At 49.1% G+C, this 26,655-nt stretch overlaps 10 protein-coding genes and 1 non-coding gene across 11 annotated transcripts; 2 read left to right on the top strand and 9 right to left on the bottom strand.

Moving 5' to 3' along the window:
• Positions 1 to 798: 798 nt before the first annotated feature.
• LTR84_004821 (uncharacterized protein) lies at positions 799 to 6,951 on the bottom strand (the record flags this gene model as incomplete). Its single annotated transcript, XM_064848394.1, has 1 exon — positions 799 to 6,951. The coding sequence occupies one exon, from the start codon at positions 6,949 to 6,951 to the stop codon at positions 799 to 801; it is 6,153 nt and encodes a 2,050-aa protein (XP_064711018.1).
• A 663-nt stretch (positions 6,952 to 7,614) lies between these two features.
• On the top strand, positions 7,615 to 8,326 carry LTR84_004820 (uncharacterized protein; the record flags this gene model as incomplete). The annotated part of the gene is made up of 3 exons (XM_064848393.1): positions 7,615 to 7,638; positions 7,698 to 7,780; positions 7,834 to 8,326. 3 exons carry the CDS (start codon positions 7,615 to 7,617, stop codon positions 8,324 to 8,326), a joined length of 600 nt encoding a protein of 199 aa, XP_064711017.1.
• Positions 8,327 to 8,729: 403 nt separating this feature from the next.
• Positions 8,730 to 9,317, bottom strand: LTR84_004819 (uncharacterized protein; the record flags this gene model as incomplete). Its single annotated transcript, XM_064848392.1, has 1 exon — positions 8,730 to 9,317. One exon carries the CDS (start codon positions 9,315 to 9,317, stop codon positions 8,730 to 8,732), a length of 588 nt encoding a protein of 195 aa, XP_064711016.1.
• Positions 9,318 to 9,928: 611 nt separating this feature from the next.
• LTR84_004818 (uncharacterized protein) lies at positions 9,929 to 11,089 on the bottom strand (the record flags this gene model as incomplete). The annotated part of the gene is made up of 1 exon (XM_064848391.1): positions 9,929 to 11,089. One exon carries the CDS (start codon positions 11,087 to 11,089, stop codon positions 9,929 to 9,931), a length of 1,161 nt encoding a protein of 386 aa, XP_064711015.1.
• A 598-nt stretch (positions 11,090 to 11,687) lies between these two features.
• On the bottom strand, positions 11,688 to 11,822 carry LTR84_004817. The gene has a single exon. It is a non-coding gene; the product is annotated as a tRNA-Tyr (tRNA).
• Positions 11,823 to 14,792: 2,970 nt separating this feature from the next.
• Positions 14,793 to 15,598, bottom strand: LTR84_004816 (uncharacterized protein; the record flags this gene model as incomplete). Its single annotated transcript, XM_064848390.1, has 2 exons — positions 14,793 to 15,253; positions 15,301 to 15,598. 2 exons carry the CDS (start codon positions 15,596 to 15,598, stop codon positions 14,793 to 14,795), a joined length of 759 nt encoding a protein of 252 aa, XP_064711014.1.
• A 4,730-nt stretch (positions 15,599 to 20,328) lies between these two features.
• LTR84_004815 (uncharacterized protein) lies at positions 20,329 to 21,985 on the top strand (the record flags this gene model as incomplete). The annotated part of the gene is made up of 13 exons (XM_064848389.1): positions 20,329 to 20,385; positions 20,440 to 20,471; positions 20,530 to 20,546; positions 20,604 to 20,628; positions 20,702 to 20,723; positions 20,855 to 20,872; positions 20,942 to 20,959; positions 21,020 to 21,376; positions 21,438 to 21,479; positions 21,532 to 21,561; positions 21,608 to 21,635; positions 21,695 to 21,741; positions 21,794 to 21,985. The coding sequence occupies 13 exons, from the start codon at positions 20,329 to 20,331 to the stop codon at positions 21,983 to 21,985; spliced, it is 885 nt and encodes a 294-aa protein (XP_064711013.1).
• A 299-nt stretch (positions 21,986 to 22,284) lies between these two features.
• On the bottom strand, positions 22,285 to 22,726 carry LTR84_004814 (uncharacterized protein; the record flags this gene model as incomplete). The annotated part of the gene is made up of 2 exons (XM_064848388.1): positions 22,285 to 22,548; positions 22,607 to 22,726. The coding sequence occupies 2 exons, from the start codon at positions 22,724 to 22,726 to the stop codon at positions 22,285 to 22,287; spliced, it is 384 nt and encodes a 127-aa protein (XP_064711012.1).
• Positions 22,727 to 24,138: 1,412 nt separating this feature from the next.
• On the bottom strand, positions 24,139 to 24,711 carry LTR84_004813 (uncharacterized protein; the record flags this gene model as incomplete). The annotated part of the gene is made up of 2 exons (XM_064848387.1): positions 24,139 to 24,454; positions 24,704 to 24,711. The coding sequence occupies 2 exons, from the start codon at positions 24,709 to 24,711 to the stop codon at positions 24,139 to 24,141; spliced, it is 324 nt and encodes a 107-aa protein (XP_064711011.1).
• Positions 24,712 to 25,031: 320 nt separating this feature from the next.
• On the bottom strand, positions 25,032 to 25,817 carry LTR84_004812 (uncharacterized protein; the record flags this gene model as incomplete). Its single annotated transcript, XM_064848386.1, has 1 exon — positions 25,032 to 25,817. One exon carries the CDS (start codon positions 25,815 to 25,817, stop codon positions 25,032 to 25,034), a length of 786 nt encoding a protein of 261 aa, XP_064711010.1.
• Positions 25,818 to 25,970: 153 nt separating this feature from the next.
• Positions 25,971 to 26,336, bottom strand: LTR84_004811 (uncharacterized protein; the record flags this gene model as incomplete). The annotated part of the gene is made up of 3 exons (XM_064848385.1): positions 25,971 to 26,015; positions 26,068 to 26,205; positions 26,256 to 26,336. 3 exons carry the CDS (start codon positions 26,334 to 26,336, stop codon positions 25,971 to 25,973), a joined length of 264 nt encoding a protein of 87 aa, XP_064711009.1.
• Positions 26,337 to 26,655: the final 319 nt, after the last annotated feature.

Below are 26,655 nucleotides of genomic sequence, written 5' to 3'. Positions count from 1 at the left end.
GACTAGCGGTGCTGGTCAACATGAGGGACCCCCAATGGGCATCATGACCCTCATCGCCCACAAAGTACACCTCTCACTTTCAAACATTCTTTCCTTCCTCCACAACACATGCGACTCTTCTTCTGCCCAGCTACTTTCTAGTTGACGCCTTGACTGAAGGACTGTGGGAATTCAAGTTGCATAACAAGAGGGTCACAAAATACACGCTGTGATCAAAGAAATCAATTCTGGTGCCTTTGAAAAAGTATCAACTGTGGTGTGGTTTTCTCAGCAAGGCTCAAGCTGTCTGCCGAGTCTCAAAGAAGGCGATGCTATGCTATGCAATTGACATCGATGGTGGCCAGCAAGGGACCACATCATCGACGTTCAATCAAGTTCCAGATTTCAAATTCCAACTCGCAACATAAACGGCCCAAGCCATCATGACCTAAACGCCAAAAGTAATGCTGTCGGCTGCAAAACTCGTCATGGCATGATAAAGTAACTCCAGCGCCGTTTCTGCCGTGACAATGCAAGCTGCATGGGCTTCAGCTTCGGTGCCTCTCACTCTCTCTTTCTCCACACGTGTCGTACTTGAATAGTGTGGGTTCGATTTCTTTCCAACATCTCCGCAATTGAATATGCTATTGCTTTTTCCATATAGCCCTGCAGGTTCGCGTTCCAATTGTATGACGGCCTTCACTTTCACTCTACCGCAACTTCGTGGGTTATGAAGAGTGATTCCAGCCTTCATGACGATCGAATGTTATTCTATCCTTGGTTGTGCGCGATAGCGCCACTCATGTTTTCTTCAGGTACTTAAGCAGCTTTGCCCTTTCCCTTCTTCAGTAGACTCTCATCAATAATACCCTCTAACTCCATCGTCTGCACAGCCTCCTGTTTTCTCACAGCGACCGCGACCGACACATTCTCCAACTTCCACTGCATGCCTGGATAAGCATCGCTAAACACGATGATATCGACTTTCACCTCCGTGCCCGCCCTCTTGCCCACAAGCGTTTCTGGAAGCTTCAGTTTCACATGACTGACGCCGCTGACCCTACTCTGCCCAACTCGCCCACTTCCACTTCCACTACCACCACGAGTCGCAGCCGTTGCGGTCGTCACACTCGACCAATTCGCTCTCTTCAGCGCCAGAACATCTTGATTCCTCGCTTCAGGCGTCGCACCTGTTGGTAACACAATGACGAAATATCCTTCAGTCTGTGGTTTTGGGAATTTGGGCGCGAAGATTCTTGCCTCGGCGTTCGGAATGCGATTTCCGCGCTTCATCGTCAATTGCAGCGTCTCCGTGTCTCCGCTAGCTGCCAATGTGATATCGGGGAGTGCATTGACTGCTCTGACAAATTGAGATCGCATGCTGGCGGATTTGATTTTCAGCAGGTTCATAAGACCGTCGATGGTCTTGGAGCCGTGGCGGTGCGCAACAACAGCAGTGGTAACCAGGTCAGTAGGGACCTTACCGTTTAAGCCTGGGTCGGCGATCTCGTGAACACCTGGCAAGATGCTGAGCGGGTAGTCTTCTGGCCAGCGGGCTGATTTGATGCATTGGAGGAGGGTGACCATCTGGACGACGGCATCATATTTGTTCAGCTCCGTCATCACGTCGATGCCAGCTTGAATAATGCGAATACCTTGGTCTAGTACGCTGGTCTGGTCGCCGACGTAGTCGGTGATCGGCAGGTCAATGCGCGACATGAAAGCTTGGAGTAGCAGGAAGGCTTTGACGTGCGGATCCCACATTGGCATACCGTCCAGTAGACCGACAGTGTCGAGAGGTAGATTCTTGGCGAGCTCCGCATTGATAAGATCCTCGTTGTGGCGGACAGGAAGGTCGTCGAATTCTGTCGCGGAGCTGATCCAAGCTAATGCGTCGGCAAAGGTCGTGGTAGTGGTCTTGCGGGCTTTGGATAGGAATTTTCGAATCGTTAGGTGCGAGAGGTAGTAGTATGACATGATCTTGCCAAAGGGTGTGCTATCGACGTCACCATTGCTATGCACCAGTACACAGTCGCTCTCAGCTAGATCTTCGATGGATTTATCAACGAGTGTGATCATGTAGTCAGCTGCAAGTTGCTGAGCGGTTAATTGGCTCTCTCTGTGTTCCTCTGCTGAGATTTCGAGTCCGTAGTATGTAGGGTTTTTGTGTAGGCGACGGAAAAAGAACGTCCATGTCAGATAATCAAGCGCGTCTTGTTTAGTGGTGATTACTCCAGCTGAGACTTCGGCGCCCAGATGATTGTCCAGGACTTTGTGCAAGGAGCTTTCGACGGGGAAGCCAGTGTGGAGGAAATGCTTGTAGAATGCCTTCTTCGCATCTTGAGTGAAGATACGCGCAATTCCAGATGTGTCGAACTGTGGACGACCGGCTCGACCCAACATTTGTAGAACATCAGTCAAATCCATGTCTTTGTATCCTTCAATCTTGGCATCGAAGAACTGTGTTCCCTTCACAACGACAAGGTGTGCTGGTAGATTCACGCCCCATGCGAGGGTGGACGTAGCAACCAAAATTTGGATTTTATTCGCAGCGAACAGCTGCTCCGACATGGTTCGGTCAGACTCTACCAGACCAGCATGATGGAGTCCAATACCAAAGCCCAAAGCCTCCTTCAAAGCTTCATCTTTGACCGCCGAAAGTGTATGCGCAAGGTCATCTTCCGAGTCGAAATGGAGGAAACGACGAGGGTCTTCCTCCATTCCACAGAAATTGATCAGATCTTTAGCAGTGAGACGAGTCTGTCGACGAGATGCAACAAAGACGATTACTGGCTTGTTGGGGCTGTGATTCTTGATAGCCAGGTAGGTTGGTCGATTCATACTTTGCATGAGTGGACAAAATCCTCTTTGTTCGGGAAAGCCGTCGATGTAGATTTCCAACGGAACTGGGCGAACGCTATGTCTGAAGTTGAACAGGCCTTGATTATTGCCAGGCTTGACTCCCAACCAATTGCCCAGATCTGTTGCATTTGCACAAGCAGTAGACATTCCAACCAGGCGAATAGATCCAGCCTCAGCTTGAGCCGCGATGTAATTCATACGTGAAACAATGATTTCCAGAATAGGGCCACGATCGCCGCCTAGCAGATGAATCTCGTCAATAATCACCAGAGACACTTGTCTAACGTAACCTCTCGTCTGCCATGATCGAGAAATGCCGTCCCATTTCTCTGGGGTGGTAATGATGATGTCTGCATCACGGATTGTTCTTGTGTCAGGAGTGTTATCACCAGTCAATTCGACTAATTTCAGACCCATAGGTCCTACAAGACGCTTGCGCCAATCTTGTACTCGTTCACGAACTAGAGCCTTCATTGGTGCAATATAAACCACTTTACTACCTGGTCGTTCTCTGAATGCCCACCACATTGCCAATTCTGCAGCAACAGTCTTGCCCGAGCCAGTCGGAGAGCCAAGAAGCACATTATTTGACGTGTGATAGAGGGTATGGAAGATTTGAGTTTGCATGGGATTGAAGAATTGAAATCTTTGGCCATACAATTCTTCAAGAAGTGGATTCTTCAGTGCTGCGATAGGCAAAGGTTGTAGATCAAGTAGATCAGTGTAAACACTCTCAGTGTCTGGACGAATGAGGTGTTGAAATGACACGGGCTGTACTGTCTCAGCTCCCAACCAACGATCTGAGATGACTCGAACGTATATTTGTGATGGAAGGGGATCTGCCAATGGGATAGTAAAGTTGAGTTCATGGCTGTCGTGCATCTTCTTTCTGCTTAGGATGAAATACTCGTGATGGTAGATTTCAGAATTGTCCGAGTTCTCAACCCAAACCCAGTATGACTCTGATGTACCATGATGGCGATCATTCCAGACAAATTCCGGATAAAGAAAGAGCTTCATTCTGAGAACGTCCCTATTGAGTGGGGCTATTTCAGCCTCTACTGTGATTAGCGGAAAGTTATCAAGAAGTCTTGATATAGTGTTGCCCATCTTTTGGTTATGTACCAAACTTCCAATCTCCGCAGGTTCCATTTCTCTCAAACTTTCGATATTGGAAGAAGGTGCCTTTTCATCAAGGTTCTTCAAGACAGGCATTGGAAGGTCGAACTGATGGAAAGGGTGTTCGAATGGCCAAATTTGCTTTTCGATCGCTTTGCACATTGACAACAGAACTTGACATTGATACCCCCAACCCCGATTAAGGGCAATCATAAAGAGGGCTCGACAAATTCTCGCTGCATTTTGTGCAACATAAGCCAGATCTGACACCAATGCAAAGTCTTCTAATTTGGCTCTGGAGATGTAGGATTGAAGAAGAATGTTGGTTTTCGCGTGGTTCTCAATGATTCTCTGCTCCTTTTCATCTTTCGAACCCTGAGTGCCAGCCTTTCGATCTTCGATCTCGGTCACGACTGCCTCCTTTCGAAGTCTGTTGAGTTCTTGAGCTTCATTTTCTCTCGACTGTATGTTGTCAAACTCTCCACTCATACTGATCATTTTGAGAATGTCCGCTTCACTAGCTTGTGGTCTCATCATAGTATTGAAGATCTCAATACTACTATGAAGGACATAGAATTGACTGGCTATTCGACCGACATCTTTAGCACGGAGCTCATCCGTGCGCTCGTTGAAGATGATCATTTGACTTCTGTGCAGAGTTCTTGCGGCATCCACGATCAATTTGCGTCTTCTCTGGCCTAATTGAGGGTCATCTTGGAATTCGTTCCAGTCGATACCATAAGCCTGAGGATTGCGACGCATCCGAACAAACAAGTACGAATAACCTAGCCAAGTGATTGCTTCTGGAATTGATGTCACCGTTCCGAGACTGATCTCAGCATTCAAATTGTCAACAAGTCTCTGAGAGAACTTTGACTCGATGGGTTGTTGTTGAGTAACAGCACTCAGGTAATGTTGTAACTTGTCGTGTGTGGTACAAATAAAGCCAATACCACTATCTTGGAATTGCGGACGACCTGCTCGACCAAATATTTGAAGAACATCCAGAATTCCGAGGTCAACGAATTTACCTGCTTCTGCACTGTAAAGCTGAGTTCCTTTGATAACAACAGCGGCAGCAGGCAAATTGACACCCCATGCCAAAGTTGCAGTACAGCAAAGAACTTTGATTGCACCTTCCGAGAAAATCCTCTCCACAAAATTGCGGTCAGAACGTGCCATGCCCGCGTTGTGGCAACCAAAGCCCTTTGGAATAATGTCACGAAGCTCTCTACCACGCGTAGTCTTCAGGTCAGACATGGCTCTCAGGTAAGCTGGGTCATCTGGTTCAGGTTGGAATAGGTCGGCGCAGCCATCGTCAACAGCCATTGAGTAAAGCATTCGAGCAGTAAGAACGGTGTCCTTCCTTGAATGGACAAAGACCATGACTTGTTTGTCTTGCTTCAGTAGTTCTTTGAGTTTCTCGAATGTTGTATGATCAATGTTGTCGCGCGATGTTTTGCTTCCGGCTTTGCCTTTGACGCCTATGAAATGTTGTTCGAGCGGAACAGGTCTGAATGACGCGTCGAAATAAAAGAGACCAGCCATGCGATTGACTTTGAGAAAATCTGCCACATCGATATAATTGGGAAGAGTGGCAGACAGTCCAACAATTCTGATCAATGATTGGGTGCTTTCGACTTGTCGCTCGGTTCTGGCAACCAGAGACTCAATGACCGCACCACGTTCGTCGTGTAGCATATGAACTTCATCAATGATCAAAAGGCGAACCTTTTGCACAAGTTCAGTATCTCCTGTACTTTTTCTTGTTACAACGTCCCATTTCTCGGGGGTGGTCACGATGATTTGGGTAGCAGCGATCTCCTTTTTCGTCAACTGCATATCACCAGTTAATTCTCTAACTTGAATCCCAAGCCAGGCCAATCGACGACCTAGTTTTTCTGTGACTTCGGCTGCGAGGGCCTTCATCGGAGCAACATAGATAATCTTGAAATCATCTGCCATGACAACGAAATCTTTGGCATCAGGTTCATCAATAGGATTGGGGACGACATTTTTCGATATACAATGCAAGATCGTCAGCATGGCCGCGTCAGTTTTACCAGCACCAGTAGGAGCACAAATGAGCATGTTCTCCGAAGTGGTATATGCGACAGGGTATAGAAGACTCTGCATGCGATTGAGAGTCTTATATCCTTTGAATGTGCGTTGACAGAGTCCATCCATTTCGTCGATGGCGACCAGCTTCTGCCCAACAGCTAACGAACCTACCTTGGCCGCAGGAATTGAATATTCCTCATACTTGGGATGATCGGAATGAGTGGAACCCACAGGTAGTGCATATCTTCGTCCAGCAGCATCGAGCATATTCCCTGCTGCTGCCATATCAGACTTGTAGACATGAGGATATTTAGGACCGGATCTGTCATAAGCAGGAGCGATAGTTGCATGTTTGTGTTCGTAGTCTTGCTGTCGCAAGGTAGCATCTCGCTCCTTGCGGGTTTGAAGACCACCGAACAATCCATCTGTCTGACGACTGGTAGCAGAAGGGCCACTCAAGATTTCTTTTCGATGCGAGATGAGCTCAATAACAAAGTCCAGGTCATCAAAGCCGATGATATCTGCCAATGACATTTGTAACTCCTCATCGGAGCTGTCTGACGCCAACAATGCAGTGATTTGTTGTTCGAGATCTGAGGCATCCATACCAGATCTCGTGGCTGCAAAAGAAGAGGACTTTTGTTTTAGCCATGTTCGATTAAAAACACCCTCGTGGACCACATCGGGTGTTCTGAAGCCATCAGCAGCGTGATAAAAGTCGTCACTAGTGGGACTCTCATCAAGATCACTTTCGACATCCCAGATATCATCTTCGAGACCTTCACTTGACTCATCGTCCAAGTCCAAGTCAGAGCCATACATTTGGGAAGCATCATCCACAGATGGCAATTTCAAGTCTGCGATGGCGTTTCTCATGGCAGCCATTTGAGCCAGCCATTGTGCCTCTGATTCGAATGTCGCCTCAGCCATGATGATTCACTCTGGTGGCCACCTGTCTCGATCTACAGATGTCGATATGGGAGCTCAGGCTACTTTGAAAGAAACCTTGTAGCCTAAACAAAATTGATTGAGAGTGATGATGAATATCGGTATCGATGACTCGCACAGAGATATCGGCCTTGGAAAAATTAGGTAGCTTGCAGGCCTAGAACTCTATTGGCTCCGTTAATGCTAGGTGGCCTTAGTGGCAATTAGCACAGGATAGCTCACCATTACAGGCATGAGGCACAACCTAAACTCTACAGTGTCCCGGGTGACCGCCCCAGAATAAGCGCTGCCACCTGGAACTCCAGGCGGCAGGAAATCTGAAGGCGGCGAAACGAGGGGTTGACACCGCCCAAATCAGAGGATCCCCACCCCTAAAGCCACGAGACAAAGCAACACATGTGACATCCAACAACGGAGACATCGGTCCTTGTCTGCTTCTAGGCTCTAACATTTCCACTCGTACTACTGCTCCCACTTCTCCCACTATCAACACTCTCCACCAACCCCCATAGACATCTGATCCTGAACATTAAGTGTTTCAACAGGCTCACATCCCAGGACACCGATTCTTCGTAGTTTTGTTCTTCCTCGACAACTCCATACTCTCCACCTCTTCCCCGACCGCTCATATCTCACACCGCCACCATGACGAAGATCTTCTATATTGGAGTAAGCAAGAGAGACATTCATGACAACCTCAAGGCCAGAGACTAAGACAATGACATTAGATCCTACGAAATGACCCTGTACCTGCGGTCGAACTGGCCGTCGAGCAGGACCTCTCGTCCTTCTCCCGCTTCACCCGCGCAAGGTAGATGGCACCCCAGTGTATTATCCTCTACGAGACACTGACACCTTGAACAGCTACAGCGAATTCATGACCATGTTCGCCAAAACCGTAGCGGAGCGAACGAAGCCCGGTGTACGACAAGACATCGAGGAACGAGCCCACACATTCCACGCTTACGGCTCGAGCCAGGGGATCGCAGGCATCATAATCTCGGACGCCGAGTATCCGGCGCTGGTTGCGCACCAACTTCTCTCGAAGATCGTCGATGAATTCACATCACAAAACCCTCGGTCGTCTTATTCATCTCCCTCGGTCACTTCGCGGCCGTACCCGCAATTGAAGGAGTATCTGCAGAAATACCAGGACCCGAACCAAGCAGACAGTATCATGAAGGTGCAGCGGGAATTGGACGAGACCAAGATTGTTCTGCATAAGACGATTGAGAGTGTGTTGGAGAGAGGGGAGAAGATTGATAGTCTCGTGGCCAAATCGGATGGTCTGAGTGCTCAGAGTAAGATGTTTTATAACCAGGCGAAGAAGCAGAATTCGTGTTGTGTGGTTATGTGATCGAGGAGGCAGTTTGTGACCAGAAATGCTTTTGGTGGGAAGGCTGTGCTCTACTGTATTGACTCAGAGGCACTTCGGAAACCACGGGCACGGGCAATCGAAGTTGAAGATTAACGATATGTGGTTCAGAGGGAGGCACACAAGCAGGCGTTTTCAGGAGTCCATATTTGATCCAGTGCACCAAGAGAAGAGGAATATGATTGATTTGTTTCCCCTGGAGTTCAAAGTCTATGCCCAGTTCAATAGACCCTAGCTTTTCCTCCAGGGACTTCTGTCTTCTATTCGCCATTTTGACCGCCTGAAAGCCTGTCTCCTTTTGTATTTATGATAGCACCCTTGCCCAAGCCCTCCTCTCACTCTCACATTTAATCGCCGTCCTCATATCAGGGTACCATTCCCACTTTCACCGAACATTCCCTGCCAACCTCCCCAATCCATCCCCATCGACACGCATACCAACCCACTCCTCCAGCCTCGTGGCACCAACACTGCCACCCTGGTAGAACTTGATGCTCGGCTCATTCCACTTGAGCACCGACCAATCTAGGCGCAAGCACCCGAGCCTGAGACACTCACGCGCGAGCGCCTGGATGAGCGCCGTCCCAAATCCCGCACCGCGATGCACGGGTCGCACGAACAAGTCCTCCAGGTAGATCCCCGGCGCGGCATTCCACGTGCTGTAGTTGTGGAAGAAGAGCGCCATACCGGCGATGGTTTCCTCGGGGCCAGAGGTGGTGGAGTCGGTCGTGGTTGTGGTGGATGACGACCCGGGTGTGGTAAGGAGGAGCGTTTTGGCGTAGCCGGTCGTGAATCCTGTCGGGCTTGAAGGATCTGGGAAGCTGAGGGTTTTGGTCAGTGTTTCTTCGGTCGCGAGGACTTCGTGTAGTGCGTGTTCGTAGTCGGCCAGTTCGTTGATCATCGCTAAAATTGATGGGACGTCGGATTGCTGCGCATATCGGATTCGATATGTCGATGTCGTTGTCTCCGCCATAATGAGCTTTTCCTTCTCAGACGTCCTTTGTCTTGCTCTCTTCTGTTCGGTCCGTGGAAGATCTTATATGACTAGATAGTAGAACCCGTGTGTGCAGGTGTCTTGCGTGACGGTCTACAAGCCGTGTTGAGCCGTGGGAGACACTTATCACTGAATATTTTTGCCTTGACGGGATATCTTTAGAAAATGTACTTCGCTAAAAGTAATAGTGACTTCTTGTAGACGGCACGGAGTGATTCAGTGATGGGTTGAGATGCGCAAGTTTTAGTTTGTGGTCGTTCTCTGACGTTGACCCCTTGCCCGCCGCTTCGAAGTTGTTCAAGTTGGCGGGTTTTATTCTGATAGTGGAGTTTGTTGCGGGAAAGGCGCGCCCTTCCGGAACCTTCAAGTCGCTACTTAGGTATGTATTGGGACATGAAGTACGCATCTCTTCCATTACAGGTGATGGATGGGAGCAGAGCATCCCGTACACCGGTGTATCTAGTCAACATGCCGTGAGTGGGACAGTGCGAATTTGGGAACACGATGCCTGTAGCATCAACTTGTAGATATAGAAGCATCACCAATACTTCATGGATCGCAATTTTGTACAGGCCAAAAGTAACGGACAACTATTCATCCATCTGCCACTGATAACTCAAATCTTCATTCCGGGCCTTCCTCCCTCTCGCCTGGAACCAGTCTTTCTCAAACCCATTCCCTCGATCAACACCATCCCATCTCCACCCAGGCGCAATACCATAACGATTCGGCGGCGCAGACCCCTGATACACCTTCTTTCTGGGAGCGGCAAGAGCATGGCCCTTTCCACTTCCACCCCCCTTGCTCCCGTTCGTTGGGCCCTGGATCTCCCTTTCCTCGGCCTTCTTCTGCGCCATATACATAGCCATGGGATCATCCCAACGCACAACCTCCTTCATATCGCGATTCATGTCCTCATCATCGGCACCTCTCGCCACAGTCAAGAACTTCGCCTCCTCGAGGTCCTGATTTCTCTGCTCCCGCTCCGCGCGCTGCACATCGCCCCGCGCCTCGTCTCGGGCCTTCTTCTCCGCCGCAATCTTCTCCAGCTCCGCCCGGCGCGCTTCCGCTCTCTTGAGACTCACGTCGATGCGCCGACCGGTGGCATCTCGGTAGATGGTCTCTTCTTCAGGTGTTTCTTCCACATCTTTTGGTTTCTTGGATTTCTTGGTCCGCGCAACTTCCCGTGCCCTTTCGCGCTCCTCCTCCTCGACGAGTCGCGCTGTGTCGGCTGCGGTTTGCAGACCAGGCCGTGCACCAGATTGCATTTTCGGGAAATTGCTCGTAGTTGAAGCGGACACATCGACAATGGCAGGCGCATCCTCATCCTCAATCTCTTGGCGTCGCTGCGCGGACTCAGCAGCCGCCTCGGATATGATTCGGTCTGCTTCTGCGTCTTCATCGTTGTTTTCCTTTCCCGTGGCTGTAGATTCCCCGTCCACGACTGTCCATCCACTGCTTTTCTTTTTCCTGAATTCCGCAGACTTTATGTTGGTGTCGTACATGGGCACATCTTCATCTTCGTCGTCACCATTCTTCCCTGTTGGACCGCGTATGGACAGCTCTGCATCATCGTCTGCGATCAACAAGCCGGAGATCTGGGGTTCGCTGTCTTTGTTCTTCCGCCGTTTTTTCTTCGGGCGCGCGGAGTCGGTGAAATCTGAGTTTGAGGGCGATGATCTGGACTCTGACGGGTTTGATGCATTGAGGTAGTTCTTGGCCAGGTAGGCGGCGAGACTGCCGGAAGGCATTTTGGGAGGATGGAGTTTGTGCAGAAATTCAGAGGATTGTAGAATCGTTCCTTCCCGCGATTGGCGGGGATGCAGCGACTGCAGAGATCACGTGGGGCTGTCATAGCGAGGCCCTATGATCTGCCGGACGATAGCAGTGCCGAGCTAGTTACACAAGGCTGAGAGTTGGGAGGGATATTTGTAAACGACGAGACCATCTTTACTCTGCAGCTCCCAAGAGAGTTTAGAAGGTACTCTAATTTGCACTCGAATGAACGCAGCTCGGGCTATTCAAAGGTGGAACTCATCTCATCTAGGAACAAGACGCGCAAGTCTCAAGAGCAAAAGAGTGAGAAAAGTATAACAAACTAATCGCAAATTAGCACGATTATTAAATGCTACATAGTGTTTATATACTGGTACTTCCTTTGAATGGAACCGTCATGAATAAGGCTTAACTCAGCTCTCTGCTCGCGTGATCGACCCTTCGTGCTACCCCAAGAGATGTCTATCTATTGTATCTCTCTCCTCCCCTACTTGTTGAAATAAGTACTATCTAAAATTCTCACGTTTACAGGCACACGAGTCAAAAAAAAGAATCCGTATTTTGGATGATAATTCCCCTCGTCCGGAATCGAGCCGGAGCTAGGCAAGTTAGTATAGGTACAATTTCCCGAATTAATGTACGTACACCTTTCGGTTTCAATCTTTAACCATTACAGCCGAACGTGATATCCAACTACACCACAAGGGGGTCGCTTGAACACGTCTGAGACGTGTGAGGGATAATGTTGAGCAAAAATTGGGGTAAATGATATATATCCTACTCACAGAAACTAGTGTGGAACTTAGTGTCTTGGCGATAACGAACAACTAATTATTGATTCCAGGGTTATCACTTAATGTAAACTAGATATCTACCTAGGTACTGTAGGTAGAAAAGCGCCATCTCCGTCCACGTTTATTTACTCTGCACATTAGCATTCCTATTTCGTGTATAATATACTAAGTATCTAAACATGCCAGTGTTGCTGATAAGGTTCAGCTGTGGTAAGGTACGAAGTCTCCTGACAGCAACGTGGGCTCTCTGACACTCGTGCCTGGATACCGCGGTATGATAGCATGGATCTCCCAGGCTCTGTGAACGATAACTTTCAATCTGCAAGGAACATGGTTTTGCTGGACTAAACACTAGCCAGCATTAATACATGAATAAAAGGGCAGTGCAGCTCCTCGGCGATGCGCTCTATGATGAAATCATCAAGATAAAAAGGACCACTAACAAAAGACTGCATGTCCAGAGTTGCAGGCAACATCACAAAAAATCCGGCCTTTTTGGGCAGCTTTTGGCAATGCTCACTCATCTTATAACGGGTGATCATGATGAACATAGAGAGCACGGAGGGATCGAGCTGATCTTGAGCTCTCCAGAGGTATCGCGCGAGAAGCAAGTGTAGCTCCGTAAAAGGGGGAAAATGGGAACGAGTATTGAGTGCTTGCGATAGCGGCAGTGTCATTGCTATACTCGCGCACCGAAAAAAGCCCAAAAAAAGCCCAAAAAAAGGAAATTGCACCTACCCAGGCTCGAACACGAAACACCCAAAAAGAACAATCCAATTCCCCAGCATCGGTGTCATGAGAAGGAGAGGAATGTCAGTTTGATATCGAAGAAGATGGAGTTGAATGGACTTACGCAGGTACCCCTGAGAACAGCGCCTTTAAGCTGTTCACCACCAGCCCACTCACCCATTGCCGCCGTTTGCCGCCGCCGCCGCCCTCTCCGAAGAGAGGAAATTTTGCAATCCTATCCTTGGCTGAATAGGTCATTCTCCTGCGCCATGACGCCGGAGCTGGGGTTGGATTGTTGACCAGATTTCCATGGATCAATGATAAATACTTGATGAAAGAAAGAACGATACAGGCCTGTTGTGCTGTGCCTGCCGTGAGAGTATACGCCTACCAGATACTCTCATCCCTTGGCGCTGGCTTTTGAGAAGCACCGAATCGGACAGCACGGAACTACGAGCATTGCCTTCAAGAATCTTCGGGCTGAGCTCTAAGGATGTTTAGGTAATTCTTTGCAGGTCTCGGGAGATGGTGCACGGCATCAGACTACTTGTGCAAAACTCAAGAACCTTTTCATCTGACGACCTACCTAGGTACCTAGTTACATCGGGAAGTTACTGATGTTCATCCTGATGCTCTCCAGTGACTCTTTTCCACTCGCACCACAACCAGCTCCGCCACGATCCAGGATATACTCGCACGATTCAGGTCATCATAGACGTTCCTCTCACAACCATACGTAGTTGGTTGGATTGCTTTAGGCAGCTTCAACGGGAACGAATTTGAAAATACATGGGACCGAAGCCAATTTGGAGGAAAAGGCGGTCTTCTAATCACTGAGTCCACCCAGGTGTCCATGTACTCTGATTCCTCTTCCACCTCTTGACTTGTTTAGTTTGCTGTATGAGATACAGCGTAAGCCTGACCGCCACGCCAAGGCACAAGTCGTGGTCAGGTGCGGAGGACACACCCCATCCACTAGTGTTGCTCTTCTACCGCGAGTTGACAGGGAAACTGAGGAAATACAGAGATCTCTCACAATCCAGGAATGTACATCTGAGATTGGAGCTTCAGGGTAGCTGGGCCCCGGGATAATCAAGCCCCATGGAAGAGACGAGAATTTCTCACAATTCAGGAATGTTCATCTGAGATTGCAGCATCAAAGTAATCAGGCCGATGGGCTGCCATCACCGGCACTCTGTTGAGCGATCGCCAACCTGTACTTCTGCCTGCATGTGTGACAAATGTCCTGGTCCAACTCTGGAATGTAGTGGTATTTTGCTCTCGAATTGCCACATCTTTCACAAACGGTTGGCTTAGGTTTTGTTTTTGGCCGACGGACTGGCTTTTTCTTGACGGCGTTTGGACCCAATGGCCGCATCTCCATGCCACCGGTATCTTTCGCGTACTGGCCGCAAGCTTTGCAGTAAGTGACACCCAGGAAACGACACCGATCTTATCTCATGGTCTGCTTGTTGCAATTGGCACACTTGGGTTCAACTTGTGGTAAGTGGCCGCGCTTCTCTCGTTCAGCGTCTACGTTTGCTCTGATGAGAGCATGATTCTCCACGATGCAGGTATCGCATAGTATCATTTGCAGGGGACCGTTCCATACATTCCTTCGAATGGTGTCAGGAACTTTGCAATTCCAGCAGTGTGACCGATCGACGTCCTTAGGAGCCGGCGAAAAGTAGACCTTCTTAACTTCCTCCCATCCAGTGATCACCTCATCTGGGGGGTATGCACCATTATGTCCAATCCTGTAATGGTAGCAGAGTCTGCATATGAATGACGCAAACGGATCAGCACTGGAGGCGCTGAACCACCATGCTATCCGTCTCTTCGCGGCTGCTATGCGTATAGCAAGGCGCTGTGTGCTCGGAGTGGCTTCACAATGAGCACACTTTCTCGGTCTGTGATCCTTGCCAACACCCTGATGGATCGGGTTAGCTCTGTTCAGCTTAATTGGGGAGCGTGGTTGAATTTGAAGATTAGCCTGTAGCTTCGCCACAAACTCTCCGACACATTGAGGATTCCATGGGTGGGTGTCGAAATTGCCGTTGGTGTCCAAAATCATCATGAGGACTGCTTCCCCATAAAAGGACCAAATCTGGTGACACCCAGCAGGGAATTGCATGAGTAAGCGAAAAGATGGACTCTATCCACTTTGGCTTAGCACTCGGTAGTGTTTTGGCAGCTTTCCCTTGCCAGGTTTCTTGATGTGTCTGGCGTGTTCTCGACAACGCCTCCATAAATCCACGGAACTGCCGACGTAGTCAGCCTCTTGCGTGGTCTTCTTGTACCTCGCGAAATTCCCATAGCACCCTCTGATGCCTTTATGTTCCTTATTGATTTCCGTAGCATACTGGCGTATGTCTGCGGAATGGATCTGCTTGTGGCCTAGCAGCCATTGGACAACGGGGGGAGTTGCGGCAATCAGCCGCTTCTTGACCTCGGCTTTGGGGAGGCGATGGGCATAGACCCAGAATCTAAAATGGAAAAGATCATTAGCAAAATCAATTTCCCTATCTTTAACTTTCTGCCCATATAGTTCGAACTCGGAGCTCAGGGCTTCCACGATCTCGCTCACGCGGTGAGCATATCTGATTGTACAGTCCACTGCAACTAGGTTAGCATGGACGAAGAAACTGTCTGGGAATACTTACTGAACTGGACTTGGTCAATCCCATCAGGGATGATGTTGAGACCGGCGACCGTGGCGCCGGTGCTCGATGAGACTTCATCGTCTCCACCGTCTTGACCAAGGTCATGGCCAATGCAATCAGCTTCGACGAAATCATCGTCCCTATCATCAGTGTCATCGAATGCACTTTCGTGCTTGTCCAACGAAACATCACCAATCTCTTCCTCAAGCTCAAAGCCCTCAACTTCAGAGGGAACGAGGCCATTTGTCGTGGGCTCCTGGCCCAGAATGCTGTTCTCTGCAGCGTATTGAGGAGACATTGTGCTAATTGTGAAAAGTTGGTGCAGTGTGCTTCAATTTGTGATGAAAGTGCAAATTGCATGCAGAAAGAGAGGGGAGTGGAATTCTGCATCTCAGGTTCGTGGGTGTGCGGCACCAATCGTGCCTGCCGTTCCAGAGGCATGGTGTCTGCGAGGAAGGAGCCACCGAAAAAGCCTTCTGACTCCCAGGCACCATTCTCGCCATATATGAAATGCCGGTAAGCAATGCTTCAGCGGAACACAAAACTCGCTCTCTATGAATCATCCTCCGAGATTCTGAAACTTCAACAGGATTTGGACTCATCTTGGAGCGCCATGATCGAGCTATGCTGCCGGCTACCCAGTAACCTAGACGCATGGGCATTCTTCTCCCAGCAGGATCTCGTGACATGATGGGTCGAGGATTAAGTAGGACTTCTCGATCATTGCGGTGTGTAATACTATGGAATGTTCATGTATACAGCCTTGCTTCTCGGCGGTCAGCAGCCCGAGTCTCCTTTCCCGTATGATCCCGACGCTAAGTGCCTCAGTACCGTTCACGGTATGTCACAGGTATAAGGCTGCATGTTCAATGGTCTGCTGAGATAGAGATCTTCCATTTCTGACCCAATTACCTTGCATAGCGTGGACTTGATGCACTGAGAAGAAGGAGCACGCTGCGGACTCAGGCATCACAGAGTCAGACGTGATGATACGGTGTGCACTCGTTCAGACAATCGCACCATGGCATGGTGCCTGCACATCTTCGACCACTGATGCGATGTTTTGCCTTTCACGCAGCATTGTCAATCAGTCAAGAGTATCCACCCCCTATCCTCACAGCCTCGACCATTCACCAGTGGCAAAGCGAGCCATTTGGAATAATCAATGGGTCACATCTTTTTCAACTACCCGTTCTTCTGATTTTCTGCCGCTCCACCCAAAACTCCCGTTGAGCAGTGGTTGTGTTGCACTGTATGGAGTTGAAATACCAATGACATCGGGGCTCTTTGACGGGCTGCTTTGAAGTTCTTAAGGTACAATGGTAGGTCGAGACACAGACCTCGGTAGCCACGTTCGAGCGAGACGCAGGCAAGACCGAGGGTGTTAAGCTCGAGTTCCTGACAGAGAGCTGTTTTGAGACAGGCTGCAGCAAACGGATCCGAAGGTGCAAAAAAACCAGCATTACTGCTTCGATAGGTTAAGCGTGGTTTTGTTGTGGCGATATATGCTGGCTGCGAGCGGACTGAGTATGTCTGGCACCATGTGAAAGCTCGATCAAGATCAATCACAACCATCATTGCACAAGGAAAAGAAGGCAAAATTCGTGCCTGTAACCATCATGGTCCTGTTTCACAACAGCAGTGCTCGCATGTAGATATGATATATACGATAAAGGGCAAAGAGGAAGGGAGGAAGAGAGGGGACGTTGTACTTATAGCCTTCAAAGTTCGGTTCCGATCATCCTGTTATATGTCACGATCGAGCAACGATTTGTGAAACTTGGTGTGGTGAAGCAAGTCGTGTCTTACGAACTCTGGACCAGTGACGGTACACTGGGGCAGAATTCTGCACGCTGGAGATACTTGACTCTTAGAGAGAAGTGGAGAGGAAGCATAGATGAGACACGATGCGATAAGAGTGACAACGAAACAAGTGAGTCGGAGGCAGAGGTGTCAAGTGGTGTGTTCGAAACCAGCTCTTGGATGCGGCCCAGGCTTGCATGGAACGTAGCTTCACACCCACGTTGTTCAGGCTCATGCTCGACTCGTGAAGGAATCGGAGCTCGTTACCAAACAGTGCAATCTTGAAAGTTAAAGCCAATACACACACACTACCTAGGTACCTAGGTCAGCCCGTACACTTCGCCGAGACTTTGACATGTGTGGACTCTCGGGATGGGTGTGGAATGTGCGCCGAGCCTTGCCGATCCACCATCTTTGCGCATAGCATCGGTGGCGTTCTCAATAAAATGTTGGGCTGCATTTAACCATAATCTTGGAGTATATAGAATAGAATGGTGAGGTTCGTTTGTGAACAACGAAGCAATGTGGTTCAAGTTTGTGTTTCAAACAATGACAAATGAAGTTAGATCAGTCCTGTAGGATTCACGCTTGGCAAGTGACAGCCCAAGCGTCCTTGACCCCAACCCCTGCACGCCCAGGCCTCCAGCTAAGGGTTAAGTTCGGGAATACCTACCTAAGGTATCCCCAACGATCCATCGCTCTTCGCCAGGAACAGCTTGAAGCTTGTTTTGTCGTCCATCCATAGATGGCCTTTCTCATGAAGTACAGACCACATTTGGCCAATCGAGTCCCTTACCCTCCTACATGTTTTTCTGATTGCCACTCTCCTGCAACTCAGACACACAACACCAGACGAGACAATCACTTCATCATACCCGATGTGTTTCTCTCTGAATGACACACACTTCAACAATGCCCCAGGGGCAGCATCCCGAATCCATAAGATCACAATGTCTTAAGCGCCCAGGACATTTTTCCTGATCTCCTGGGTTACGAGCATCGAAGTTCTCCCCAGGCTGCCAAGTTATCTTGCGTCATCGGCCTTCGATAAGTTCTACATTCTTCACATCTGTCCATTCTGTTCTTGTGCAAAGGCATTCTTCTACATTCTTCGCTTAAGGCGAAAAGAACCGCCACGCTGACCATCAAAGAGCAGAAGGACTTGAAATTGCACTGCCAAAGGTTTGCCCTGAAACTTTGCCTTGGGGCCGCCAGAACAATGTGCTTAACAGAACAAATACCTGAATTGTTGTAATCGGCGTCAGTGTTGATGTAATCTACGTCGTGGGAATTGTTTGTTTGCTACAACTTGTTCTCTCAAGGAAGTGCTCCATGCCTGCTGAGCCGACCACCGTGACACCTCAGGCGTGAGAGAATAAGAGAAGGGAAGAGGGATGGCTCTTGATTGGGGGAGGCTACAAACATACGGGACAGCCATAGGGCTGGCCGGAGCCTGCAGATGGATCGATGTTTTCCATACTTCTGGCCTTTTTCTGCTTTTCTTCCTTGAAAAGGGATGTTTCACACAAGTTGTTTCTTGAGAGAGGAAGGAAGGAGGTAGACGGAATGCGAGGTGCCCGGTTTTGGGGGAAGAACAAGACGATGGCTAGTCAGACTCCAGCGTTCGTTACAACACCTCTATTTCTTTCGCCCTCAACCAGGTGGGCGATCGATTCGTGTTTGTTTGGCTGCATTTTTTAGGTGTGTTTCTCAAGCACCGGACCTGTTCATGTCTACATGGATTGGTATGGTCCCACCATCCGGTTCTTTGTTCTGACCTGAGGTGGGCAACAAACGCACTTCAAGTACTAGGCGAGCAAGCGGATTTTGAGACTGTCACTGACTTATCGTCAAGGCTCAAGACAATTGAACAGGACTGTCAGAACCAGAACTACAGGTTCCCTCTTAACAAAAGAGGTCCTGACTGGAAATGGGATGGTTCGAGAGCAGTTTCTGGGATTACAGGTAACACACGGGTACACAGGCACAGGCCATAGCATCAGAGCTCCAAGCTGGAGGCTGGCCGGAAGGATCTCGCCATCGTGCTTTGATCACAGGTCAATCTAACAGTTCCAAAAGTCTTCGAAGGTTTTTTTCTTTTGTCCTGGGCAACATGAGATGTGATCAATGATCGATTGGGCACGACACGTGAGTCGCTGCACATTAAGAGAACACGTGCTGGCGTGCGCAGAACGCGTCCACAGGCACTAGTGGTGACTAACTAGGGCATTGAATACCCAAAAAAACGGTCTTCACTTGCTTCACTTTTTCTCCCCTCTCCTTGCGGAAACGGTAGGTCATCTCATTGCTTCTGATCCTCTTCCTGCACGTATCTTATCCTATCCTGTTCATTTGCTGTTCCCTTGTCAGGAGGATTTATGTATGCATTGAGTGTGAAGCAGAACGCCCTTCAGGACGTGCCTTTCGACACATTGCACCTCAAATGCCAAATTTTTGATCCAGAACTATCTGAACCCCAGTGTCTCCAGTGTATCTAGCAATATTAGGTACAAACATGGGTCATGAGATAGCCCAGCCTTCCGCCTTGCATGAACTTGGATCTGATGCACACTCAACAGTACCTTGTTTGCTTGCCAGTATTTCCATCCCGGAACCCTCGAACCCGGACAGTGCTGAGCAGACTGCCACTTTGCCGACACCGTTGTGGTCTCCCACCAAATGGATCAGCCTATGTCTTGCCATGGACACCTCCACGTTCCCCTAACAATCCAGCCTTGTGGGGCCTTTTCATCCCAACCAGCTCCACCCGAGCCTCACCAGGAACACCACATTCTCACACAATTCCTGGGACCACCAGAGAGTCAACTGCTCCCACTCCTAGGCGAACAACGCATCCTAACGAGACACGAGCAAGAATTTGAAAACACAAAAGCCTGAATCGCACTCAAAATCGCACTCCTCTTGAAATTTGCTACAACTCCAAGCCCCTTATTCCTTCATACCCACATGATGATATTGAATTTACTGAAAAAGATGCTAATTACATTCTGCAGTCTTCATTGAAACCCTTTTTGTGAGTTCAGTCATTGGTCCCCAATCACCTACAGATGATAAAATGCTAACGCTGCTTTCACAGTCAAATCAATTTTACCCAAGTATACGGAGCTCCTGTTCACACCAGCGGCGCAGGCCAATGAATGCTAACAGTATTTAGTCAACTCTTCATCGCAAACGGTTTTTCCGGTAAGTCGGCACCATTCACGTATGGCTATTGGGTCCATGAATGCTAAAGCCATTTATGCAGCCAATCCAACTTCAGACGTATGGAAATTTGTTGAATCAGCAATACAGGCCACGAGTACTAATGACTTTTAGCACCATACCTGCACTCGATCTTGTTTTGGTGTGTATACCACTGATTGATACTCGAGTGCTAGTCAGTGGATTCTAACGATACTTACATAGACAGATCCAATCACAACGTATGTTTCACTCTTGCTGACGCTGTGGCTGCAATCCAACCAATACTAACTATCTAGTCTTCATCCCATTTGAACTGTTTTTGTGAGTCCAATTGAATTCGTCTTCTCCAACGAGCCCATATCACTGAACATGAATGCTAACGATGCTTCTCCAGTCATTCACATACCAACACGTATGTCAGACTCTTGTGCAATGCTTCAATCTTCCGGAACTAACCTTGAAATCCAACAACCAGCAATTCCCTTTTTTTAAAAGGTATACTCAAGGCTCCAAACCATACCATACACTTTGCTAATGCATGAGCTAGATGTCTGTCAACAACGACGTAAGGATATGCTTTCTACTGGATTTTGACTACGCATCCTTTGCTAACAATTGTTCTTACCCCTGATAGCAGTACCGAGTCACCAAGGTATGCTACCAGCGTCTCCTACCACAACAGTTTGCTCTAAGGTACTAATGCATTGAATAGCGGAGCAGTGCCTGGCGCGGCCGCGGCGGCAACCGTGGTGGCGGCAACGGCGGCAACGGCGGCAATGGCGGCTGGGTCGGCGGTGCCCCCGGCGGCTGGGCTAGTAGCCCTATGGTCCTCGTTCCTGCGCCCGGTGTCTGGGGTCCTGCTGGTGGTGGCGGCGGCGGCAACGGCGGTAACGGCGGTAACGGCGGCGGCGGCAATCGCGGCGGCCGTGGTGGTCGTGGCGGCAGAGGCGGCCGTGGTCGTGGTGGTGGTCGTGGCGGCCTCGCCGCGAGGCAAGAGGCGGTGTTGCGTGGCCTCGGCGGCGATGGCGGCGGCGGCAACGACGATGGCGGCAGCAGCCGTCAGATTGGTGTAAGTGACTTCGACTAACTGCACTAGGCTCTTTATCTCTACGTTGCTAATATCTATATAGGAGATGATTAGGGAGAGAGAGTGGTTGGTGGGTCTTCTTGCTGTAAGTATCGAGTCGCTGGTATTCACCTAGGTATCAACTAATTCTATCTTAGCCTGATGGGCCCATTAGGGCAAGAATCGCGGTATGTGTCCACTCCTGCTCTGAGCTTACACTCTAATCAAGATTAGTCTCTCGACGCACAATTAGATGTCCCGGGTATGCCTAATTATGCTCTTCACCGTATGGCTATACAGTATACACTAACGCCATTTTAGCTCGCCTTCTTCGTGAAGGTCAAGAGCGGCTGGCGGCGATGGCGGCAGTTGGTGGTGGGTTGGCGGCCCCGGCCCCGGCCCTGGCTCCGGCTCTGGTAGCTGGCGGCGGCGGCAAGCAGTGGCGGCAATGGCGGCGACGGCACAGCGGCAAATGGCGGCGGCGATGCGGCAGCGGCAAATGGCGGCGAAGGCGGTGGTGGTGGCCCTGGTGGTGAAGATGGTGAAGAAATCCTCTACGAGGATGAGGATATGGACGACTTGATGGGTGTTGACGCTACTTTATTTAAGTAATTGCCATGAGATAGTCCTACTAATAAACTTATAGTGATAAAGATGCCATCATGTTTGTAAACTTGGCTGTTTCGCTTTGATCAACGCGTAAATATACAGTCTGATTCGAGTGCTATAGTGCCGGCAGCATATCGCCTTGTCTTTTGGGGGGCTGAAGTTTCCCGTTCCTGTACCGTCCTCTGCATAGCGTACAAAGCTGCTTTCTGAGAGCTTCAACCCAGAAGTACTTATACTTCGTCAGGATTTTGCCGTTTCGGAGACTGTACTTATCGATGTGATGTACACGGTGGCGTCATTGTCTACCGTGGCCTTGTTGCTCTTGAGAGACGAGGAGGTGGCAGCTGATTCGGGTCGCCGTTGGATGGATCTTGGTCCATCATATATTGTTTTGTCAGCAGCCATCGAGTTGCTTGTTGCTCAAACTCGAGCCCGAGGACTAAATGTTCAACATGAAGGTCGGCCTTCCATTTGATAGCCCTATCAGTATAGCTGGGTAGATGCTCAAATCTGGAGTAGCCGGGATGTGTAAAGAGGATAGGCCTCCATTCAAAGACTTTGTCATCCTGGGCAGTGTTAGCCTGATGGCCTCCCATTGGCGACTGGAAAGGGTCCTTCACTTACCAAGAAGTTGTGTTTTTGGTCGTCTTCATCATTCTCCCCGTGTCGCTTGAGTAGAGCGCCCACACTGGTGAGTTTGCCCTTAGAGATGACACCGAGCATTCGCTTTAGGATTGGCTTCATGGGAGGCCACCGCAGTGCGCGTTCAAATTGCCTGGGTGACGGCTCTTCCAATCTCTAGAGGCTCTCGCCACTCGTGTTTGTCTTCTGGCACACTTCGCGGCGTGTTGCCTTCAGTATACTTGGCGGACGAGGGGGTTCACGCGGTCGGCCGGCAGGTCCAGTCTTTCCATTGGAGATTGGACGCTGAACACCGTTCCTTCTGACATACTGGCCGTATTTTCGACAACATGGCTCATCGTTCCAGACTTGTCTATCGCCCATTCCAAGCACAGTCTGGCAATTGGTGCAGTGGAGCACATCCTCTTGAGGGAGGCCACGCTCTGCACGAGTGGCGGCTTCGATCGCCTCAATTTCGGCTTGATTCTTCTGAGCGCAGCCATCGCACATGATTTTCTTCAGTTTAGTATGCCACTTGACCCTGGCGTCGGTCCGCAGGCAACCCCCAACAGTGATCTCGCGCAACGCCTGTGGGAGCCATTTTGAGGTAAACTCTTTTGACCTTTGCCCATCCCTTAATGACGCCTATGAGAGGCCATTTACCCTTGGTCAGATTGTAGCAGTAGCGTAGGCGGCAAACAAAAGAGCCGAATAAATCGTTGGTTGTAACCGAGGACCACCAAGGTGTAGCCACATGTTGACAAGCCGCAATCCTCATTGCGAAATGAGGTGTTTCAGTGGTACATTTGCAATGGAGGCATTCTCTGTCTCTGTGGTCCTTTCCGACTCCTTGATGCAACGGACTAGCTCGATTGAGCTTGATTGGTGATCTTCCGTTGATATTCATTTGAACTGGCGTTGTAGAAAAGAACTCTCCTACGCAAGGAGGATTTCAGGGGTGAATATCAAATGGATCTTTCAGATCAAGAATCATCATGAGAACGGCCTCGCCGTCGAAACATCAGATTTGATGATCTTTCGATGTGGTTCTCTGGAGCCCCGACGGTGTGCTTAAAGGGTGCGATGCAGTGCAAATAAGGTCTGAACCGAGCTCCCTGGTAGCCTCGACTTCACTTTGCTAACCCTAAACCCAAGGGACTCGACAACATCCAATTTCTTTGTCTTGTTTTGAATAACCCTCAGTTTTCCCTTCAAGGACGCCATCCAAATAGGATTATTGGCATTTCGGTGGCTCTTTTCAACTGACCATACCTTCCTGGGATATTCGTGATGTCTTTTGCTGGCTTCGTATCCCCGGTTATCAGGGTCTCATTGCTCTAAACTATCCACCATGAAATATCTCGGCTGCAAATCTTCCAATCCATCTCCCATGAAGTGCGCCAAATACCAGGGGATCCTTTCGCGCTCAGCCAGGTTAACTTGAGTGAGGGTGTTGCCTCCAAACTTCTTGGTCACTCTCATCGAATCCCCAGCAGAATGCTCTACGATTTTTCTGATACTACCCTTGATGAAAGTCATGGTGGTGTCGAAATTGTCGACTTTAAAGTCGCCAAGGCCATATGTTCTCTGACCTCAGGGCTTGCACTATTGATCTCTTCGATCACGTGCTCAATCCAGAAGGCGTACTTGAAATTGTCCCGAGAGAAGAATTCGTTGCTCACCAAAGTGTTGCCACTTTGGTCTGCGTCTCGGAGGAACTTGACATAGAACGTGTTCTTGTGTCGTTCGACCCGACCCCAGAATTTCTTTTCTAAACGTTGCTCGTCCACATAGCCAACGAGGACCAGGCGAAGTTTGCGTCCCGAGAAAAACACCGTTGGATGTGCAGATCTGTAAGACTATCATTCGCTTGATCTGCATTTTCAGTTCGCAACCGCTTTTTGGGGCGTCCAGCCCGAAGTTGATCCCATCATCTTGCAGATCTGTGAGAGTATCATTCGCTTGATCTGCATATTCAGTTCGCAATCGCTTTTCGGGGCTTCCAAGCCGAAGTTGATCCCATCATCTTGCAGATCATCTGACGGCCAGAGATCTCCATATCTCACGTCTCTTGGTGGCAACTTTCCAACTCTGGCTGACTCGTCCATGTTCTTCGACAATATGACCGTGATGAGCCATGTTTCCGACCTTAACGCTCAGAAGAAACGAATCCAAGCTTCAGTCTCACCTGACATGCTTCACTTTCTTCGATGGCAATACCTAAGTCCGCAATTCTGGTTCAGAACTGGTTAATGTAGCCATGTTGGTTCATGGCTGATTGACTGTATGGAACTATAGTCGGAGCCATTGTCATCTGATGGAGGTGTGCAGTTTGGCATTGTCGCCCTTTTCAGTCCCCCTGATATCGGTGACTTTTCATCATTTCATCTTCTTTTTGGCTTCTGCACATCAGGTTGAATGCCTTTTTTCATGGATTCTTTCCACTTGACTTTCTGTGCCATCCTATTGATTCGCTCACGTAGAGCTTGCCATTTCTGACATCATCACCCGATCTGCTTAATGCCCTCTCTAACTTTTGAACGTCAAAAGAGTAGTCGTAGATTGATTGGATTCTTCGCCTGATCTGTTGGTATACATCAGTACAATTCTCCGCTACTCTGAGCGTGTTCATGTTCGTTATCAACCAATCGATGATCTCATCAATACTTGTTGTCATCTCGAGTTCTCCCAGCTGGTCAGTGGACACTAGGACCCTTCTCGGGGCCTTTTTGTCTGGCTCTCGAAAATACGAGCGACTCTCCAGCCCGTCCAACATGAAATATCGTGGCTGCAGGTCATCCCCACTGCCAATCAGATTTTTCATATACATGGGCAGCTTGGCAGCTTCTGTTGCGTTTACATCCGCTAGCGTGTCCTGTCCGTACTCTTCCCCTGTCTTAATTGTTTCGCCCGATGAATGTTCAATAATCATTCTAACAGCGCCAGTGATGAAGGTTTTTTGCTCGGCAATTGAGTTTATGGTGGTCCTTCCAAGCCCCCACTCACGCCTTTGCTCGGGCGTTGCGGTGTTGATATTGTGAATCACATTGCTTAGCCTGTATGCGAGTTTGAAATCTCTGTTGGCCAGCATCTTCTCTGCTTTCACAGAGTGTTTCTCTGCTTCGATGGCGTTCTCAAACCACTTGACCCGGAAGGTCCTCTTATACTTGACGACTCGGGCCCACACTGCATTGGCTGGATCTGATCTCCACATATCCGACCAAGACAAGTGATACTCTTCTTGTTGAGAGAAGCACAATCAGAAATGTCGGTCTGTTTGTCTGGTGTTCCATGTATTTGATGGATATCGAAATTTCAATTCGTCTCGCACTCGACTGTGGACTTGTAAGCCGCACAGCCAGCACCATCAAATATGCGCATATTGGAGCTTGATGGCATCATCGGCATTGCCCTACTTGTTTGTTAGTACAGCTCGCCATTGAGTCATATCTGCTGTAGCTTACCTGATGACAGAACCCTAGTTGAGACGAGAGTGCTCCCAAATATTCGATTGCCATGCGTTCAATGGCATCTCGCTTATTGACATCGAGTTCGAATCGTTCCATCACCTCGATACGTGTGACTCTGTCAACAATGGGTATCTGAAGTGTTAGAGTTGGTGCTGGGACAGGTAAATTGGATATCGACCTACCAATGTGGAAATGCGTTCTTCGCCAACTTCGTCCAGGTCGCATTTGTCAGTGCCATTGCTGCTCACGCCGGCCTTACTCATAGATCTATATATATTGGCTGAATCGCCATCACTCGGGACATTGTTGATTATGAGAAGGAGATACAAGATCAAATTGGTGGCCAAATTTATAGATGAAAGTTGCAGCCCACTGCTTCACTCGACGTTTGCAAGGAGTCATAAATGCAGGAGGTATTTGAAAAGTGGCAGACCCCTGTTTGACTCTGCTTCCGCTGGTGATGGCAATCGCAAGGAAGTATTTGAAAGTTCTAGAGTCATGCTTCACATCACGTTTGCGGGGAGTGACAATCGCAAGGAAGTATTTGAAAGTTCCAGAGTCATGCTTCACATCATGCTTGCG

Source organism: Exophiala bonariae (assembly GCF_035927105.1).
Source record: "Exophiala bonariae strain CCFEE 5792 chromosome Unknown scaffold_2, whole genome shotgun sequence".
Lineage (NCBI taxonomy): Eukaryota > Fungi > Ascomycota > Eurotiomycetes > Chaetothyriales > Herpotrichiellaceae > Exophiala > Exophiala bonariae.
Note: the sequence above shows the minus strand (reverse complement) of the source record. Positions and strands in the feature narration are given on the sequence as shown.